A 19,173-nucleotide genomic window follows, 5' to 3' on the forward strand; every position below is an offset into this window, starting at 1 on the left:
GTACCACTTTTTAATTGCTTCCAAATGCATCTTTTTGTCTTTCTATCCCTCTCCTTTTGTCAGAGAAATCGTGCTTGGAATACTTCAAAATATTTGAAAAGTTAGACCCTTTTTCTTACTTGATCAACCCCCCTGTCAGGCCTGTTTCATCTAAAGGACCTCACCTATTCCTTTGGATGTTGGTGGGCATCGTGCCTGGGCCCACCTGAGCTTCGTGTTTCCTGCTGCCTTAAGGGATGGTGCTGGAGTGGTACGTTTAAATACTGTTGTCATCACATTTAGGTCAGCTACTGTGATCAGCACAACCTTGGGGGAAAAAAGAGTTTTTCCATTGAACAAGGATAAACAGGGACCAGGGAGCCAATTTTGCAGACAACTTCTACATTTAAAAGAAAATTAGTTGATCTTGCACTGTGTGTGCCTGGTGGGATATGCAAAGGAGACACAAGAAAAATTCAAACAAATGCATTGACATTAAGATTAATTAATCTGATTCACTGCAAATTTAGGTCAGTTTTAAATGAAAAAGTATGAAAATAATAGGAAGGTCTAGACTTCAATTTTATTCTTTTCCCTGACCTCCCTGTCTGTCCCACTCCATTCTTACTTCCAGAAAAAAAGGAATCTAAAATGGCAAATAATAATAATAATAATAAAAAAACTTCAATACACTTGGCATTTTACTCAGAATCAAATATTTTTCAATCTGCTGGATTTAAAGCTGGGAGCCCTGAGAAATATTTTTCCCCAGATTAATGAATACAGACCAGTACTATTTAATCAGCCAATAAATAAAAACATAACCTGCAAAGCAGCCTGAAATGAATCCATCATAGCATGCCCACCAAATTGAATGAATTATGCTCACCTACAAAGTAATGACAAGGACATATTTTCCTGCACCATACCTGAAACTAAAAATAGAGCCTAGCAAATACAAAACCTATTTCCACAGCATCCATGGCCTTCTGTTAGAAATTTAAAAAACACAGGCCCTGTTTAAATTCTGGTTTTAGATATAAGGCAATTTTAGAACAGTCAGAGGAGGATGGAAGTCAGCGGGAAGAAAAGGGAAGGGGAACAAAGTTTGTAAAAATAAATTATATACAAGCTTTGTTTTCCTATAAGGAATTCTGGATTAGTACTGATATACAACACTGGTGGGATTGTAATGAAGAATGCAGAAATTTCTGTAACAGTTCAGTTTAGACCCATGGGCTCTTTTGACCCAGAGTGTCTCTCTGACTGTGGGTAGTGCCAGATACTTCAAATAAAAGTCGAAGCAGTCTCCCTCATGGCTGCATAAGACAGGTTCCTTCCAAATTCTGTTGCAGAGATTAGTTTAACTGGAAGAAATGAACTTTTCCTGTACTGCCCTGTTTCACCGGGGATCTTCTGGATGCCAAATAAATGTCTGATCTCACAAAGCTTCCAGATAAAAAAAAAAAAATCCCCCAAACTAATAGGAATGATTCCCTCAGGTGTCTTTGAGTACATAAGCAAAAGAATATTTTTCTGTTGTAAGCTTTCTTTTTAATGACATGTTCATTGTGCCTATATTATGAAAAGTTGCAAGCACCATACCTCATCTTTTCTTCAAAAAACCTTCTGTTCTCTTTATCGTCTCTTCCTGTGAAGAAGTTCCCATAGCTTCTGTCATACTTGCTAACATGCTCTATCTATATTTCTGTGCTAGAATGGCTCAAACCACAAGGCTCATTTTCCAAAGAATTTTAAGATTATTTTCTCTTCCTTTTCAGATGTAACTTTTTCTTTATTTGGAGACATTTTAAGGAGTTGTTCCTAGTAAAGTTTTACTTTTTCAGTCAGTTAAGCTTAGTCCTTAAAAGAATGAGTGATTTATGTTGTGGTCATTGTAATTTCTGTATTGATAACTTCACAGTAGAGTAGTGGCATTGTAAAGGTCAAATGTCTCAGTAATGGTGAGTCAGCCTAGCAAGCACAAATTTGCACTAACTAGTATTGACAAAATTGCATTCACATCAAAGCATGTGTCATTACCTCCCGTAGCATTAAGGTTTTGTCTGCCTTTAAAATACTGGAATAAATAACAAAGTAAATGTGCACTCTGTGTGAAGACAGTGCTTAATAAGGGTGATGTTTAAAGGGAACCTGTTAAATTATCAAAATATCTGTGTGCCTTGTTACGTGCATGTCTATATACCTGAGTACATGTTTGTGTGTTAATGTGTGCGCCTGTATATATTTAGTATGCCCATTGATGTACACAGACTTACAAGTTAGAAACCCTTGCATTGAATCAGTTGAAATAATGTGATCAGTATCATAAATGAGAAGGTCTATTCATGGAAGGGGAGGCATGTGTTAAGCATAAATGTTTTTTTTCCATGTCAGCATGGTTCAAAGTAAAATGAAATATAAATACCTGATGACTGGGAAACCTGTTAGTGTGTGCCGTAGTGCTGATGCAATACTAGAAAAAAAAGGTGAAGACCAAGCTCTGGAATTCATATTTATTTATCTATATCAAGACCATTACGTGATCGTTCAGACTTCTTTGATGACCTTGTGGTTCCATAAGGTCTACCCATCACAGGAAAACAGATGCAGAGGATTGCTGTGCTGAATAACATAGTCCTTTTGGCCCCATGTTCCAGCAGTGCCTGGCTGCTCATTTGCACAACACGAGAGATGAAAGTCAACATTGTATTAATCAATTAGGTTCTGCCTTTGCGTCAGCTGGTTATTAAGGAAGGATTTGTCCTCTCTCCTGTTTGGGCATAGAGGAATCTCCTGGGTAGCTTGACACCTCAAAGCAGGGCAGGTAGTGCTGCTCCGATACAGGCATGTTTGGAATCTGAGTTGGATGCCTCCGTGTTTATTCACATCGAGTTATGATTTATTTTGTGAATAACCCCACTGTCTTCAAGGTAACCATTTGCATAGGGAGATACACTGCTTAACGTGAGCAAGGGTGGCAGAGTCTGGCCTGTGGTACTTGGATGCCCACAACAAAACCGTCCTGTCATCACTGGAGCTGACATGGTGTCACAAACAATCGCAGCTCAAAACTAGCTACTGCCTCAGCCAGGATATGAATAGCAGTTTCTGGAATAGACAGGAAGTCCTACTGTTGTATGAAGTAAAAATACTGAGGTACTGCAGAAAGGTGTGCAAATGAGAATTGCTTTCACAGATGTTTGTTGAGTCTGGGGATGGACACTGGTTCCCTCTTTCATTTCTAGCTGAAAGGGGAGAAGGACGTTGCATCACGAAGTGCAGTCCCTAACTCAGATGGGCAGTGAACAGGTGGTACATTGTTTGTCAGGCTATTTCATGTCATGGAAACCATTTGTCCAGTTTTAGATTGCTATTACCAGCGGTGTATCTTAAGTTATGAGATAGAGAAGACGTTATTTAAAACTTAGACTGCCTCTGTTTGCCTTTCAGAGCATGCCAAATGGTTTTTAAAAAAGGAATGTTTAAGGATCACAGGCACTTTCCATGAATCTATTTAATGCAATTCTTATTTACTTCCAGTGTGAAGTAAATATGCTGAGAAAGAGCTGGCTTAGCAATTCAATTCAGTGAGACATGCACAGATATATTCAGAAATGGGTGTTTGGGGCTCAAGCGGGGCTAAACAAGAGGGACAAATAGGGGACTAGTAGTGATCTCTTGGTGGGTTCTTCATTTTATTGTGGATATACGGCCTGCTTGGATGTAGTGCATCCAGGACATCAGATATGCGGAGCTGGATGTGTAAAAGGTGGTTATTCCTCCAGCGTCTCTCGAGTCAGGACAGAGGGATTATATACCAAAGTCACTGATGGGCTCTCAAACCCAGAAGCTCCTCTATCAAAATGCATCTTAAGAAATGTGCTGGAGAAGGGCCGATATGAAGGGAAACAAGCCAGTGGTAAAGCAGGGTGGTTATACTGGGTCACCCAAACACATTTTATACTTTCAAGAGTATGATGGATTATGTAATTTTTAAGCTTCCTCTATAGAAGTATCATCCCTGAGACTCCAAAATGCCCAAAAGACATAAGTGGTCAGTGACTTTGGAGAGGAATGGTGCTGGGGAAGGAGCTGTTGGTTTGGAGGGAGCGGCATGTGGTTCAGGAGCATCAGACATCCTTGGGAGGAGAGAAAGTAAGAACCCAGCTGATTGCCACAGATATTTGAGCTGTAACATAAGAAATCTGTTTGTCTCCTAAATCTTCAAGTTTTTATCTTCCCCTGTTCACCTGCTGCCTTGTGTTAGGTTGTAGAGGACCAGATATGCTTTTTTGTGCATTAACAATAAATTTATAGTAAAGTATACCCATATCACCATTGCTGAAATTAAAAAAAAAAAAAAAAAAAAAAAGAGCTTTGTAATACTTTCTCCTATTAACTTTTTTACTGGGCAGTAAACTTTCCCAGATAATATTATATGTTCAGATGACATCTGGTGAACTCTCTTCGGTAATAGTGACAGTAGTACTTGTGAGTGCCAGCAATTCTTCTTGTTCGCGATCCAAGTGGCAGCTCGGAGGAGGAGCCAATTTGACTTTTCCTCTCTCAGAAGAGAGGGAAAGTAGCTGCTGGGGTAGCTCATGGAGCCCAGCGTTTCTTAGTGTACATAAATGCTGCCTCAGATTTAGTCCTGCCACCTGCCTTGTTCTCGTCCTTTGTGAAGCAATGCCAGAATGACCACACAGTGTCCTCCGCTGAGGCTGACTTACCAGCTTCTTAAGGGGCACCTTGATGTTACAGATGAGTGGCAGTGAGGAGGGTGGAGTGGGGCATCCCTGCTCTTCCCCTGCCACCAGCAACCCACTTCACCTGGGATCACAGATTAAATATAAGGAGGAAATTCTTCACTCAGAGAGTGGTGAGGCGCTGGCACAGGCTGACCAGAGAAGCTGTGGATGCCCCATCCCTGGAGATGCTCAAGGCCAGGCTGGATGGAGCTTTGGGCAGCCTGGGCTGGTGGGAGGTGTCCCTGCCCATGGCAGGGAGTTGGGACAAGGCGATCGATCAAGTCCCTTCCAACCCAAACCATTCTGTGATCTAGCACTTGGGTGGTCACAGTCCACTCATTTGATGGTTTGATGGCTATGCCTGTGAAAAGAAGAAAGCAAATAGGCCAGCTTAGCAGCACTGTCCACTTAGTGCATTTGTACACACATCTGTGCATTTGCCCTGGTTTTGGAAAGCAGAGGGTTTGCTTGGTGCATTCCCATTCAAGATTTCTTAGTATGTATTAAGTTGCAAATAAGTGCTGCCAGTTCTTTCATGGCATTTGTTTTGGTCTGAATAAAGTTCGTTAATATGTTTATCTTCATTTAAGAGTTAGTTTTTCCTTCTTCCTGCTGTTTCTAAAGCTATTGCAGTTTGCCAAGAATCTAATCTATATCAAATAAGATTTCATGACAAATGACTTCCAACCTGCTAAAATATTCTCTGATTTTCTTCAATTGCTAGCTTTAAGTTCCCAAAATTTTAAAACTCTTAACAGCTGTCACAACCCATTTTTAAGATGATGATGAGTTCTTCAAAGTGTGAAAAGGAATGGAAGTTGCAAGACGGTACTTTCCAGGCAGAAGTATGTATGTGCATTGTTACTGATGTGGATTTTAGAAGCCATGGCCTTACTGCCATATAATGCATAGTGTTGCATCTGGGGATGAGTAAAGATTCCTCTTTCCCAATCATATTAATTCCCTATGCTTATATTTTATTTTTTCAATATGTACATATTTCAGCTGGAATTATTAAATAGCAGTCATACTTGATTTTCTCTCTCTCGTGTCTTCTGGCCCTTACTTTACTCTGCTTACTGCTATTGATTGCATAGATATTATGTAATAATCAGAAGTCAGATCTTCCATACTTTGTATGATGCTTATGGAATTATACTGTTTCTATTTTGGAAATTATGGAATTTTTACTGATTCTATTTAAAATAAATAACTTTGTCTTTTAACCGACAGCTTAAAACTTCAGCATACAGGAGATTTCAACAATTGTGAAATCCCTGCAAAGTGGAAAAATATTCCAGAGTTTTCCAGATACAGAAATTGAATTATTCAGTTATAATTATTCAGTTAAACAGATGGTAATGCTTCCGGCAATGATTGGGGAAGTAATTCAGTCCCCAACAGAAAATTCTGTGTTGGAATACAACATCTTTTAAAATCAGAGGCTAATAGAGCACTAGTGAGGGAACTGTCCTTTTGGATAGGATTTTTTTTTCCCAAAAAATCTCTCTGTACATAAAAAGAGGTGAAGAAGAGGATGAATGGAGACATCTTAATCTAAATAATTTTCTCTGAAAGCATAACCGTTTTTTTATTGTTACAGACATTCTACCTAAAATTTAGGAACAGCGCCTTTGCCTAATTATTAACGTTGTAAGAGTCACACAGCTAAAAATGTGCTTGCAGGAAACATCTGTGTATATTTTTATACAGTACAAGATTATACAAATCTTAGAAGTCTTCCTCTTATAGGTACTTGGTGTCAGTGAGGCATTTGGGGCTTCTAGATGGAGGTTTGAGTGTTTTCTCAATGTGTGTGTGTGTGTTCGTGTGGTTTTTTTTTATTCCTCCATCTGCAAGACTCTTGTCCTTGTATGAAGAGATGACTTATGCCAAAAGAAGTGTCAACAAATTTAGCAGGAATTATGTACTTCTTGTGATCCTATGGTCCACAGAGCCATTAGTCTTTAGCAGCAGAACTGTTTCTGACTTTGGGGTCTAATGATTTGTTGAGATAGGTCTGTAATTCTCTATGATGAATGAATTGCTATGAATCTAAGATAATGTTTTACTTTTTCTGAAATAACACAGAGAGATGTCATGCAACTTGAGGTGTTGTAGTTTATCAGATACATCTTCTTTCAGTGTTCAATTTAATTCAAGTGGGTTTCTGGAAAGATCAGACATTTCTACCTGTGATGCTGCAGATGGCACCAACTGTGCAGCGTTACAGAAAGACATGGAAATATATCGCCTGCCAGATCAAATCCTATGAAGATGAGGGAAAAACTGGGACTTTTCCTTGAGTAAATTTCAAATACCATTTTTTTTAAATGATAAAAATTTCTATTACAGCTATACTTATTGCTAATCTTGAGATTATATCATTTTGATAAGATTGTAGTTAAAGATCTTAATCCATATTTTGAATGCAAAGTAAGAAGATGAATTTGAAAAACAGCAATGAAAACCCCTTCTTTTTTTCTCATCAGATCCTTCAGATGATGAAGCAATTGAGAAACCAAGTGATAAGGCAGCAATCCATCAAGATCCAGATTCCAAACCTGCTGTGAAAAAGAAAAGAAAACAGGTCTGTAAGTTTAGCAATTGCGCAGAGCACTTAAATGATACTGTGTAGGGGAATGTAGTCCCCATTCTTCCACTAAAGGGACAGATTTCTTCACTTTTTGTCTAACCTGTTCATGTAATAAGATTTTTATCATAAATTGGGAGGGGGTTAATTTTTTTTGCAGTACTTGAAAGTGGTCTCATTCAAGTATATTTCAATCATAATTTAGCTCTTGTTTTGTGTGAGTTGAGATTGCCAGGCTGGTCTCCAGCAAAAGTGACTGTCTAATGATAAATGCCTGAGCGGTGCTACCAGTGTTTTATCCTCTGATCTTTTCCTTTTCACTGCACACGTGAGGTCTTGAAAGCTGTGTTTTAAATGTTGTATGACATCTCCACCCATGCATGTCCCCTTTGAAATGTCCACATGAGGAAGAATTTAGGTCTACACGGATTGATGTTTCCATAACCTTGCACTGCTAAAAGCTTCCTTTAGAACCATTAAGAACTTTGTTGTTCAGCAGTACGTGGAATATACCCAGGAAATAGCAGCAAGGTCTTTGGCAGATAGCATCACTTTAGCAGAGCTAGAGCTCAGCTGGTTTTAAGAAGTCTCTTGTCTGAAAGTTAGTTTCTTCTGTCTTCCTGGTATTGAACTGGAGAATGGACTGAATGCTTGTCAAGGAGGTAAAATGACATTGGAGGCTATCTCTCTTTGAGGTTATGGATATTAATTTAGACCCTAGGTCAGTATTAAATTCGCTGTATGATACCTAGGCAATAGACTAAGCGAAAATCATTTGTAGGTATGTTTTTTTTTTAGTAACAGAGAAGTGTCAGCAATACAGTAATTACCATGCATTTGGGTGTCTTTCCAAGGAGACCAAGGGTGAAGTGAGCCAAATGTCTGAACTGGTTCCACATTTTGATTAGGAAAGAGAGAACTAAGCAATACAGCAGAAAGCTGTATTGCCTTCCTACACACCTTACCTGGGAATCAGATGCGAGGAATTCAACTCAGTGCGGATGCCTATGGAGCCCTTTTTTATCAACACTATCTTCACATACACATTTAGAACAAAGTTAAGATGGTTTATTTGAAGGAGTTGCTTTGCTCATTCTGTGAGAACATTAGAAAGGATAGCCAACACAGGTTACCTTGTTGAGGTGGACTGGGACTGTAGCACAACACCTGCCCTAGCTCTTCTGGGGCAGAGTATAAATCAGAATATAAAGAACATCAGTCTGTATTTTGGAGCAGGATAAGTTGATCTTCAGTCATGAAACTCCTGGCTGCAAAGGTTTATGGGAACTCAGTCATGTGTGTGTTGTTGCATGTCTTTTAGAGCAAAATGCTTGCAAAGTTGAATGTACTTACAGAAAGCTAGTAGTTTTGTAGTTCTGGTGCATGTGACATAACCTATTCTACTCACCCATCTCTGCCTTATTGACGGGCCGGAAGCTATTCTGCAGTGGACTTGGCATCTTAAAGCCAGTCAGGAGACAGCCAAATAGAATTATGAACATTTATGTTTCCAGTCTGCAGACTGTCCACAGGCTTACAATGAAATGAATAATTTGTCTCCAATCTGAATGGAGCATTGATGTGTTTACTTTGTCACGAACTCCAAAAGTCAGAGTATATGGCTGACCTAGAATGTAAACTTTCACACACACACAAGAATGTTTTCACTTTACATTTGAATTTTCAATAACTTGGCAACATGTAAAGAAAAAAAAAAGGTTCTGTTAGAAATATAATACAGGAAATATTTTATGTTATGTCCATGATTAACAAACAAGGAATTTATGACATTTTAGTTCATAAATCAGTGGTCTCAGCACAAATTTCCTGTTTTCTGCATTTTAAGAACTTCCATGTAAAAATAGCATAAAAACACAGAGCACAAGGGAGCCATGTCAAAACCCAGCAGGTTGTCTGCTCTGTGTCTTGCATAAGAAAAACATGCAAATGACCTTTTCCTAAGGGTGCCATGCAAAGAGCTATTGCATGAGTAGGTAGGCAAGTAACATTTGGTTAACGGTCAGAAGTTCGGTCTAGGTCATATACCTAAATATTTTGGATTATAGATCATCAAAGCCATGTAGATTTACAGCCATTCACCACCATGAAGTTTATTTTTCTCTTATGGCATTATTTTTAATGTCTGAATAAAGTGGACACTTGCTAACAGCATGCCATACCTAAATATATACATGCTGCTGTAAAGGAGTTTTTTTTTCAGTCCTAACATGATTCTCTGAGGAAGCAAGGCTTTCCCTACAAGCCTGCTGTGTACTTCTGTTGCCATCAAAAGAAAAGGCTACACACTGCCTTGAAAAAAGAAGCCAAGACATTTGATGATACTTTTAAACATTTGAATGAAGGGTTACCAGTGAGAAAATTTTGTTTCTCTTAGAGACTTTTTTTCAGCTCTGCATTTTATTTTTTTCACATAGATACTGTTTGGGAGTGCACATGGTGTTTTGCAGATGTATATAAAACAGTTCACAATGTATGTGAAGGGAGAAATGGGCCCAAAGTGAATGAGTGGCATTTTTCTGTATTGTGAAAGGCTCATAAACAGTGGTGACGTTTCGTAGGATAAGGAACCATCGTATTCTGTGGGAAGAATGAGATTCAGACTGGCTCCATTCTGGCTTTTTGATTGCGTGGTAGTGTCTCTTGAGTAAATCAATCCAAAGGCTTGTTCCCTACGTAGAATGTAATGGTGAACATGGAATTTATGATTAAAACACCTGGCAAGTGGTCTTCAAGTATCTATGGACAGCTGGGATACATAAGGGTAGAGCAGGACCTGAAGGCAGAGGGTAGCTCTGTTTCAGTCTGAATGTCTGGGAATGCTAACAGCAGGGCTAGGAATGAGGAAATGTGTAGTGTTGTTCTTATAAGCACTTGAATCTGAGTCAGGATGGAGATTTAAAAAATAAACAAAAATAAAAACACAAAACTTATGTTAAACCTGGAACGACTTTCTTAGCTGAAGTGAGTTGTACTTGCAGTCTCTTGATTTCTAGTGAAAATAGTATCTGCTTACTCCTGACAAAATCACAGGGACAGATCTTTACTTGTTGAGGGAAGATACATTTCCAATGACAGCTTCTCATGGCTAGGTATTGATCCAGGCTGCATTATATTCCAGCCCTAGCTATTGAATGCATTGCCTGCTTGAGGCAGTCCCCAGCCAAATCTGGTCTGGTAGTTCCTAACCATAATTTAAAGCCTCAACCAGTTTCAGACCCAGTTTTATACATTACTGCTACTTTAGCAAGTGCAGTGATTTTATCGTGGCACAGAAAACGGGAGCAGTCAATAGAGGTCATTTGTTTGTGGGGAACGTGGTGGTTCCCTGTTTTCTATAACTACATTATCAAGGGAAGTAGGGAGAAAAGGGGAAGTGAAGACATAACATGAACAATTAAACTCCCCAAAACACCTTTGTTAAAGATATGAGAGTGGGCACGGAAAGGTACAAATGTGCTGGTCTGGCTCATGTTGTACAAGTTGTCATGAAGTGTCCTCCTGTTAGGGTGGCAGTGCAGGAAGTGCTTGAAGGGGCTCAGCTATTCTGAGCATCTGTTAACTTTCCTTTGGCCCTGTTGAAGGTACCCTAGCAAGGGAACGTAGGAGCAAATCCTCTGGCTTTCGGCCAGGCTCCTTTTCCTGCTGACCCTTTACTGGTGGTCCATGAGCTTTTAATGTACCATGTTGATGAGACTTCTCCATGGCTTCTCACAGGAGCAGATTTTTCCAGCCAAATGCATCCTAGTATCGAGGAGTTTTTTCCTGCAGCTCAGCCTGTTTTCCCCTTCCTTCTCTCTGAGTCATTTATTAAGCTCCAAAACCTGTGTATGCAGAATCATTTGCATTTCCAGGAAGTGGAAGTCCCTAAGAAAGAAAAAGGGAAGAGAACTGCTATGCTTGTAAACCTGTACCTTGCTTCCTCTCTTTTGGACAACTTCAGGTGGCTTTCAGACAAATCCTAACCCTGATTTATGTGAGCAGGGACTCTGTTACAAATGGACCAGTTCAGCCTGCTCGCTCAGGCACAAACATGGGTTAATAATCACAACACATGTGTTGGATGAAGATTATTCTGAAATGCAACATGTATTTTTCTTACACATATTTGACCCTGCCTGCTATGAGAAGACAAAGCACAAATGGGGCAGAACAAATTTGAAACATGTTTTCCTGAATTTTGCATTACAAACATCAAAGGAAATTCAGAGCATGATTATTGACAATTATTCTCACCCTTTTCTACCATCTTTCACCATCTGGATGCTCACATTAGACCCAGATATTTTAGAGCATTATTGGCAAAATTTAAAAAAATAATTGCATGCAATAATAAAGTATATAGTTGTTGAAATGTTTTGTTCATGTTTTCCTCCTTTTTTTTTTAATTTATCAAAACCCACTACTCACTATTTTATGAAAATGTGACTGCAACCTGTATGTTTCAGCTTTCCATTCTTTTATTCCTCTCTTGGTTACAGCAACATAGATCTCAATTCCAAAATTACTCCAGATATAGGTAACTGTAAGAAATTGATTTCTTCTACAGGTGGGGACATTTGGTTTTGTTTGTTTTTCCCTAGCCAGCATTATATTTCCTGTATTTCTCTCTTGCTTCCGTTTGTTGACTGTTTTTTCCAGGTGATCAGATATCTGATACTGAATCTTTTTTTTTTTTTTTTGAATATGTGCTGTGCAGCCTACAGAGTGTTTTCTGAGTCAACCTGAAGAAAAACAAGAGAGCGCTGTAAAAGCAAAGAAGAGAAAGAAGGTTTGAATGTCCTGGGGTGTGGGTGGTGGTGTAAAATTTGTAACTGGGACAACCCTGTGATGTGAAGCAGCATAACGTTGCAGCCTTTTTCAGATAAGAGTAAAAATTCACACTTTTTTGACTTTACTCAAAATACCCGTTCCTCACCTGAACTGAAACCCGCTCAAGGGTTTTGTACATCCACATGCAGCTTGCAGGTGTGCCCCGCTGGGAAAATGTAACTATCGAAGAAAGGTGGCATTTCAGTTTCTGCAGAATCTGCCCAGTTTCAGCTGTGTGGCAGGGCTTCAGCTGCTGTTGCATCCTTTGCACCAAGAAGTGTCCATGTTCCCTCTTCCCCTCCTAGCATAAGTATATAAATAAATACTCTGGATTGCCCCCCTGGCCGTGCTCCATCCTCACCCTCAACAGCGCACACACACTGCAGGCTAGATAGAAATAACATGGCACCAAGCAAGTTAATTGTCATTTGGGGCAGCCTGTATAAATATTTGGCTCCCTCACAAGGCAGAGAGGTGGCTTTTTTATATTATGTCAGGCCTCTTAATCAGCTGGGGAATGAGAAGAAGGAAGAGTGGGATTTAGCTTTAAATGCAGCTCTGGCAAAGCGACCGCAGAGCTTGATCCACTGCTGCCAGAGTGAAAGCATCCCACCACAAGAGTGGTGAACCAGCCCTAGCAAAAAGACCCCGTTCCCAGGCAAAAAAAACAGGCACTCAGTTACACCTTTAGTTTCACTGGCACTAGGGCCACTGAGATAACATACACAACCTGTTAGCAGATTCATCAGGAAATATTTATCAGGCTGATCTATTGTTTCCAAACGAACTGCAGTCTCCAAAAAAAAAAGGAAAAAAAAAAAGGAAGAAAAAGAAAAACTTTACTTTTAAGCATCTGGAACAAATTGGAAGAAAAATAATAAAACTTCCTGCATGAGGAATGTTTCCCCACAGCTCTCCTCGAAGGAGGAGAGTTTGCTCAGGTGTCCTTGCTCGTACTCTTATGGACTTTCTCGTTAGTATTAGGCTTCTCCCCTCAAGAGTGCCATAATTTTCCTGGAGGGATCAAGTGGCCCAGCAAGTGATATAATGGTCCTGAGGAACAGCCGCTTACGCTGAGTTACCAAGTGAAATGACTCTGATACTTCTGTGTTATTGTCTGCTAAAGCAGAGGTTCCCAAATGTGGGTCACTGAAGAGGCTGGGGCTGGAGAAGAGCATTTCTCCCTAGTGCCCTGCCTTCCGTATTTGTTAGGAGTAACAAAGAAGAGGTTTGTTTGTAGGCCTCATAAGAAGGCTGCGTATACTGCAGGTGGCCTGTGGCCATGCCTGGGAAAGACAATTATTGCAAGGCAGAAAAATATAACTGTAAAATGGCAGTGAAGCGTGCGAAGGAATGCCACAGGTTCAGGCACTACAGAAGCCAATCAGCTGCAAATCCACTGAAAGTCTTCCAATGACTGGAGGCTTTAGGCCATGCCAAAGGTAGGCCAAGAGGGCATAAGCACTACAGATACCCACCACCCCTCCACAGCTGCCAAAAATGGTTCTAGGCCCACCTTGTCCCTCTGCAGTCTCACTTTCCCTCACAGATACATATCCTGTTGCTGTGTCCTAGCCACACTCTCCATCTCCTTTTCACTTCCAGGCTTATACTGCCACACATCCTCATGATGGCAAGTTCATTTTAGCTTACGCAGCTGAGAAACCTCAAGCTGGCCTTTTACAAATTAATCGTTTCTCAGTGAGAATGGGAGAGGCTTCAGATCCGTGCCATTCTCTCCAGACTGCCTCTATCCATGAAAATCTGCTGTAACCTAAAATGCTGGCAGATCATTCAGATAACAGGAATCTTGGGCTGGTCTACCCCCATGATCCATTTAATTATGTGAAAAAATGCAGCAACACTTTCTTTTCAGTGAAAATTCAGACCTGTTATTTGCTAACATTCCTAAGGCATAAAACACAATCTCTATGAATTCATGTCAAAGCTCAAAAAATATTTGTTTGGTTTAAAATATATATATATTCTGGAGGAGCAAAACAGCTGCTGAACTCTTTCTGCTAGACTTGTGTTTTTGTGAGCTTTTAACTCATTTTCATTGTACTTCCCATGATATGATGCATACTGTGAGTCTAGCTTACCACCTTCCCTTCCAAAAAGAGGTAGTTGCCCTATTTTACTCAAAATATAGCTGTTTTACATAACCACTTGATTCCTGTAATTAATGCTTGAAGAATAATAATTAAAAAAATTATGAAAAAAAAAAACAAATTTCAAACTGGTACTTAAAGTGTAACAACAGCAAACCCCACAAAACAGCTTTCATTTATGTTTTAGATATGGCAGCATTTTAGGTGAGTGAACAAGATTTTTTATCTTCAGGGTCACAGACCATTGTTGTCAAAGTATCTGAACTTCCTTCTGAAGTCTTCATTCCCACTAAACACAGTCTTGTTCCGTTGTAAGAGCTTTTCATAATCAAGCTTTAATTAATCCAATTACCTTTATGAAATTATGGAGGAACATTTATTTACTATGTTGTTAGCTACCAAAAGAGCAAAAATGGTAGGAATGCTGTACTTAACCCTGTTGCTTGTTTTTCAGAAGAAAATATCTGATGTTCTGGAAAAATCCTCTCCAAAACCTGGTGTCCCTGAGGATCTACAGAATCTGCTTAGTCAACATTTTGGTGCAAAACGTTCAGTGATTGAAATAGAGGAATTAAAGCTGTCAGGTAATTTATTCTATATTAATAGATAAATAATGTGACACTGGTGAATTCTTTTTCTGTAGAAGAATGGGGATTTTTTCAGACAGGTCTTAAGAGTTGTACTTTTTATTGAAATATTTTAATGTACTTTATATATTTTATACTTTGCTCTTTAGTAGAGGAGTTAATTTATTTCGAACAAATATGAAGATTTCTTGGAGTTGCAAGAGTGAAAATAAAAAAAAAACATTTTTAAATGTTTCTTTTTATTATAAAGAATTAATTTTAGGAGCTCACCTTTCTCATAGAAATTGTATGATTCCTAAGTAGTATGTTCCAAGACACTGATTGAGAAAGACAGTGAAAATAGTTTTCATTTCTGGGATTATCTGCATCTATCCAGATGCATAGTAAGAGGGCTGAGAGGAGTAGACAAAGAAGTAACAAAACATGATTCTGACATGGTTATGAAATATTGAACACAATGGATTTTCAGGGAGTGGCATGAAATGAGATGGTAGTTTTGGTCCAAGTTTAAAGTGAACAAGTTTTAACCATGACTAGCACCCTCTTGGTTTTCTTTATTCTGTCTCCAGTTAAAAGCCAGAGAGAGAAAGGGCAAAGCAGGACAGAGCAGGGTTAGCTTCCCTCTGTCAGCTAGAGGTTGCCTTAGAGGTCAAGTCAACATTGAACTTGTGTGCCTCTCACTCCACAGATGAAGAGGCACTGTCATTTTCTAGGCACTGTCCATTATTTGTTGAGATGGCATATGAAGAACAAACTGCACAATAACACATCTGCATGTACCATTGATACTTCTTGAACTGCAGGTGACCTATGCCCAATCTAGCACCCTTTTAGCCCAGTAGTGCTTTCTGTCTTTTAACATTTAAACTTGTCTTTGTAGATAAATATGCTCCTTCTTAGTATCCATGATTCTAAGTTGACCCTTCTTTATTTCTTTGGGCTATGTTCAGCTTTCTTATTGAATCAAGAAAACCTGGAAAAGTCCCATATAGATTGCTTTGTGTTAAATATTTCTAGACATTCAGAGTTTTTAGCAAATAATAAATTGCTTTGGTTTCTTTCTTACTGAAAGAGGCCTTTAGGCTAATGAAGTGACCCATTTCCACATGGATTGGCTCTTGGGTTGGATGGGGATTTTTACTTTTTATTTTTGTGCTGGGAGTTGGAGGCTTGGAGACCCAAGGAGTTTACTAACTTCTACAGCTGTCAAGTCATTCATGTCAAAGCACTAAGCAAATAAGCAAATATTTGGAGCTGTGTGTTCTTGTTAACTGACACAGTGTAGAAGGTCAAGTTTGTAGTCAGCATGGTCTCTTGCTACAGGTTGGAGCTGTGTGGATTTTTTCCCTCTTTCTGAAACTTTTATTTAAATTTGTTGTTAATACTCAGTTTTGCTGGAGCATTTGTGAAAAGTCAGTGACCGAACCTCATATGCTTTAGAAACCATCTTTTGAATTGTTCAGTCAGTAATGAGACTTAATGTATTCAGAATAGCAAACCAACAGCTAAGATATTTTGCCCATAGGGGGGAAAGGACTGTAGTGGATGTTTAGAGCTCTCCTATTACCACCAAATGTTTATGGTATTTTACCAGCTACTTCCCTTTGCCACCAGAATCAAATGCAGCTTTTAAACATAATTTTAAAATTAAATCAGCTGCTGATCCTTCATTTGTACACAGTGAGCTCCCTTTGGAGTTCAAGTCCCAGTAAATGTCAATCTCTGGTTTTAATAGAAAGGATTGGGACAAAATAAAAGTATTTAGCAAGACAGCACCCATTAAATGGAAGATGTAGTGGTGGAGAGTGGCTATTCTCAAGAAGCTGCACAGGCAGGACTTTTGGCAGGATCCAGCTATAAACCAAGTTTGTCACACTGTCTGTTGCAGTAGAAACCATGGATTGACACTGCCAGCATTAGCACAATGTGCCATCCATGTGAACATAAATAACGTGCGTAAGGAAACCTCCTTAACTTAGTTCAAATGTATCAGCAAACATCTCATTCCATAGACAGGCACCCTGAGGTGCAGTGCTTCATGTGGAATGACAACAAATATGTGGGTCCCTGAAGACAGAGTTGTTAATGCTCTGAGGGAGCGTATTGTTCCATCAGGCAATAGAGCCTTAACGACTATGGCAAGTTTTCAGACCATCTAATTTTAATCACAAATTTAAGATCCTAGACTTCTGTGTAGGCACTGAAGAAAAGAGGGACCTTCCAAACTACCTAATTTAGGACACTGTCTTTCTTGATTGCCTCTGTATGGACCTTAAAGTCAAATGGCGTGCCTGCCACAGTCCTTTTCATATTTACTAGCTAATACAGTGACCAGGTAAAAGATAGGCAGCCAATGGGAAATGGAAAAAAAAGTGTCAAAATGCAGTATAGGGGTTACCATTAGGGCTAGTATAACAAGGTAGATTACCACAATATGAAAGGCCAAATAGAAAAAACAACTCATTGACAGGAGAGTGACCAACATCTGTCTCACTTATTGGTAGGTTCTTGCATTTACACGATATGAATTGTCTGGGTGATCTACATTTTCCGTCTTAGATGGAAGTAACAGTCTAGCAGGTTGACTGTAAGGCTTTTGGCTAAAACCTTTGATTGATTGTGGTAAAGACTTGTTTTGAAGTATGTGATCACCTTTGGGCAGTCCTATATTCAGGGTTTTACAGTGGGAGAAAAAAAAAAGGAATTACAATTGGTAGGGAAATGTTACTCTCACTGACTTACACAATTTAAAGCTTCATGTACATGTGATGTCCTTGAATCTCTTTTTACAAACGGTAATTTATTGGTGGTGGATTTTAACACAAATGTGATTTCATCAATATAACTAATGGCTATGCTGCAAACATTTATACTCATTTTGCTGTTAAAAGTACGTCAACAAAAACACTTTCTCCTTTATGTTTTCAGATTCCTGCTTCTTGCCAGCCAATGATCTCACCCACAGTTTTTCTTCATACCTGAAAGAGAGTGAGTTAAAATATTGGTCTGGATGAGATGAAAATCGTATGAAAACCATTATGTATGCAGTATTATTGCAGTTCTTATCTGCACCCTCAAATATTTTTAATTATGAAACATTAATAACCTCCAGGATTATAGTTTTTTGTTGTTGTTCTTGTTTACTTGTTTGTTTTGTGACAGGTCTTGCTTTTCTGGCTCATTCTTACAAAACAACTTTTTTTTGACCAAAATGTTTTAGAGTTTCTTTTAATTGCTTGGGATTATTTGTCATAAGTAGTTTATCATGGATCCATAAGTATGTATATGTGTTACGTTACAGTAGCAATCTTGCCACTGCCTACTGACATGAACCAAGAGAATTTTTGTTCTCTTTTATATATTTATATAGAACTTCTGGTCTGGTAAATGTTTTTTTTGTTCGTTTGTTTTCAACTGGTTTTACCTGATACAAATTACCGTATGTGACAAATGAAGACAGCGGCCTTGTCACCTTACCACATGTTGATTTTTAATACTATCTCATTTGTTCAGCTCTATAATATTTCTGTATTGTATTTATTTTGGACATTTTATTTTCCAGTTTCTCAGCCATGACTAAATGCAAAACTGTTGCCAGAGATCCAGACCTCATAGGAGTCAGCATGTGTGTTCTTGCTGCTGGCTACCATTCATCATGTACTCTTGCAATTTAAAATTGTGGCATGTATTTAAGTAGTACTTTCTCTAAGTGTGCATGTGGGCTTTTTCATTGCAGTCTGTCCTAAGTGGGCAAAACTCCGTAAAAACCACAAGGAGAAGAAGTCAGTGGTGATGCTGGTTATCTGCAGTTCTGCCCTTCGTTCCTTGGAACTCATCAAGTATGTCGATAGCAAATGTTATGTTGAGGTTGGCTGTCAGTCAGAGGTTTTGTCTTGGATCCACAGACATAAAGGCAAAACTGGGACACTGTCCTCTGCTAGCCAGCAAGTTTACTGACTGAAACTGATGCAATATCCCTTGCTAAAGTAACACTTAGTAGTTCAGTTGCATGTAAGTGCTATTTTTGTTTTTTAAAAAAAAAAGTGTAACCAATTTTGGGGGGACACGCAACATGTTATATGTGGGAACAGAGTAAACCCATAAAGCATCACAATCCACCACTAGAAGTAGTGACTGTAGAGCCATGATGCTGATAGCACCAAAGGCAATGAGGACAAGGCATTCCAGGGCCTCAAGTGATGACATGTGTGTCTGGCCGGAGTGCCTCCATATCTGTGTCTGTGTTCTCAGCTGTCTCAGGCTGACAAAATGTTGATGATTTTCAGTGTTCCCCATCTTTCTTTTTCCCTTCTCTATTCTCC

The 19,173-nt window shown here is 39.1% G+C and overlaps 1 protein-coding gene across 6 annotated transcripts in view; it reads left to right on the forward strand.

The window, feature by feature from the left end:
* The window catches only part of CMSS1 (cms1 ribosomal small subunit homolog), a 239,978-nt gene that overhangs the window by 213,264 nt on the left and 7,541 nt on the right, over positions 1–19,173 (forward strand). For 5 of the 6 annotated variants that reach the window (XM_040545300.1, XM_040545301.1, XM_040545304.1 and 2 more), the window contains 5 exons: positions 7,223–7,320; positions 12,041–12,112; positions 14,719–14,848; positions 17,780–17,839; positions 18,588–18,690. In XM_040545300.1, coding sequence (XP_040401234.1) covers positions 7,223–7,320; positions 12,041–12,112; positions 14,719–14,848; positions 17,780–17,839; positions 18,588–18,690 — 463 coding nt within the window. Of the gene's footprint in view, positions 1–5,502; positions 5,576–7,222; positions 7,321–12,040; positions 12,113–14,718; positions 14,849–17,779; positions 17,840–18,587; positions 18,691–19,173 lie in introns of those variants that run through there. The other variant, XM_040545302.1, reaches the window with a different exon arrangement.

This window comes from Cygnus olor, chromosome 1 (assembly GCF_009769625.2).
Source record: "Cygnus olor isolate bCygOlo1 chromosome 1, bCygOlo1.pri.v2, whole genome shotgun sequence".
Lineage (NCBI taxonomy): Eukaryota > Metazoa > Chordata > Aves > Anseriformes > Anatidae > Cygnus > Cygnus olor.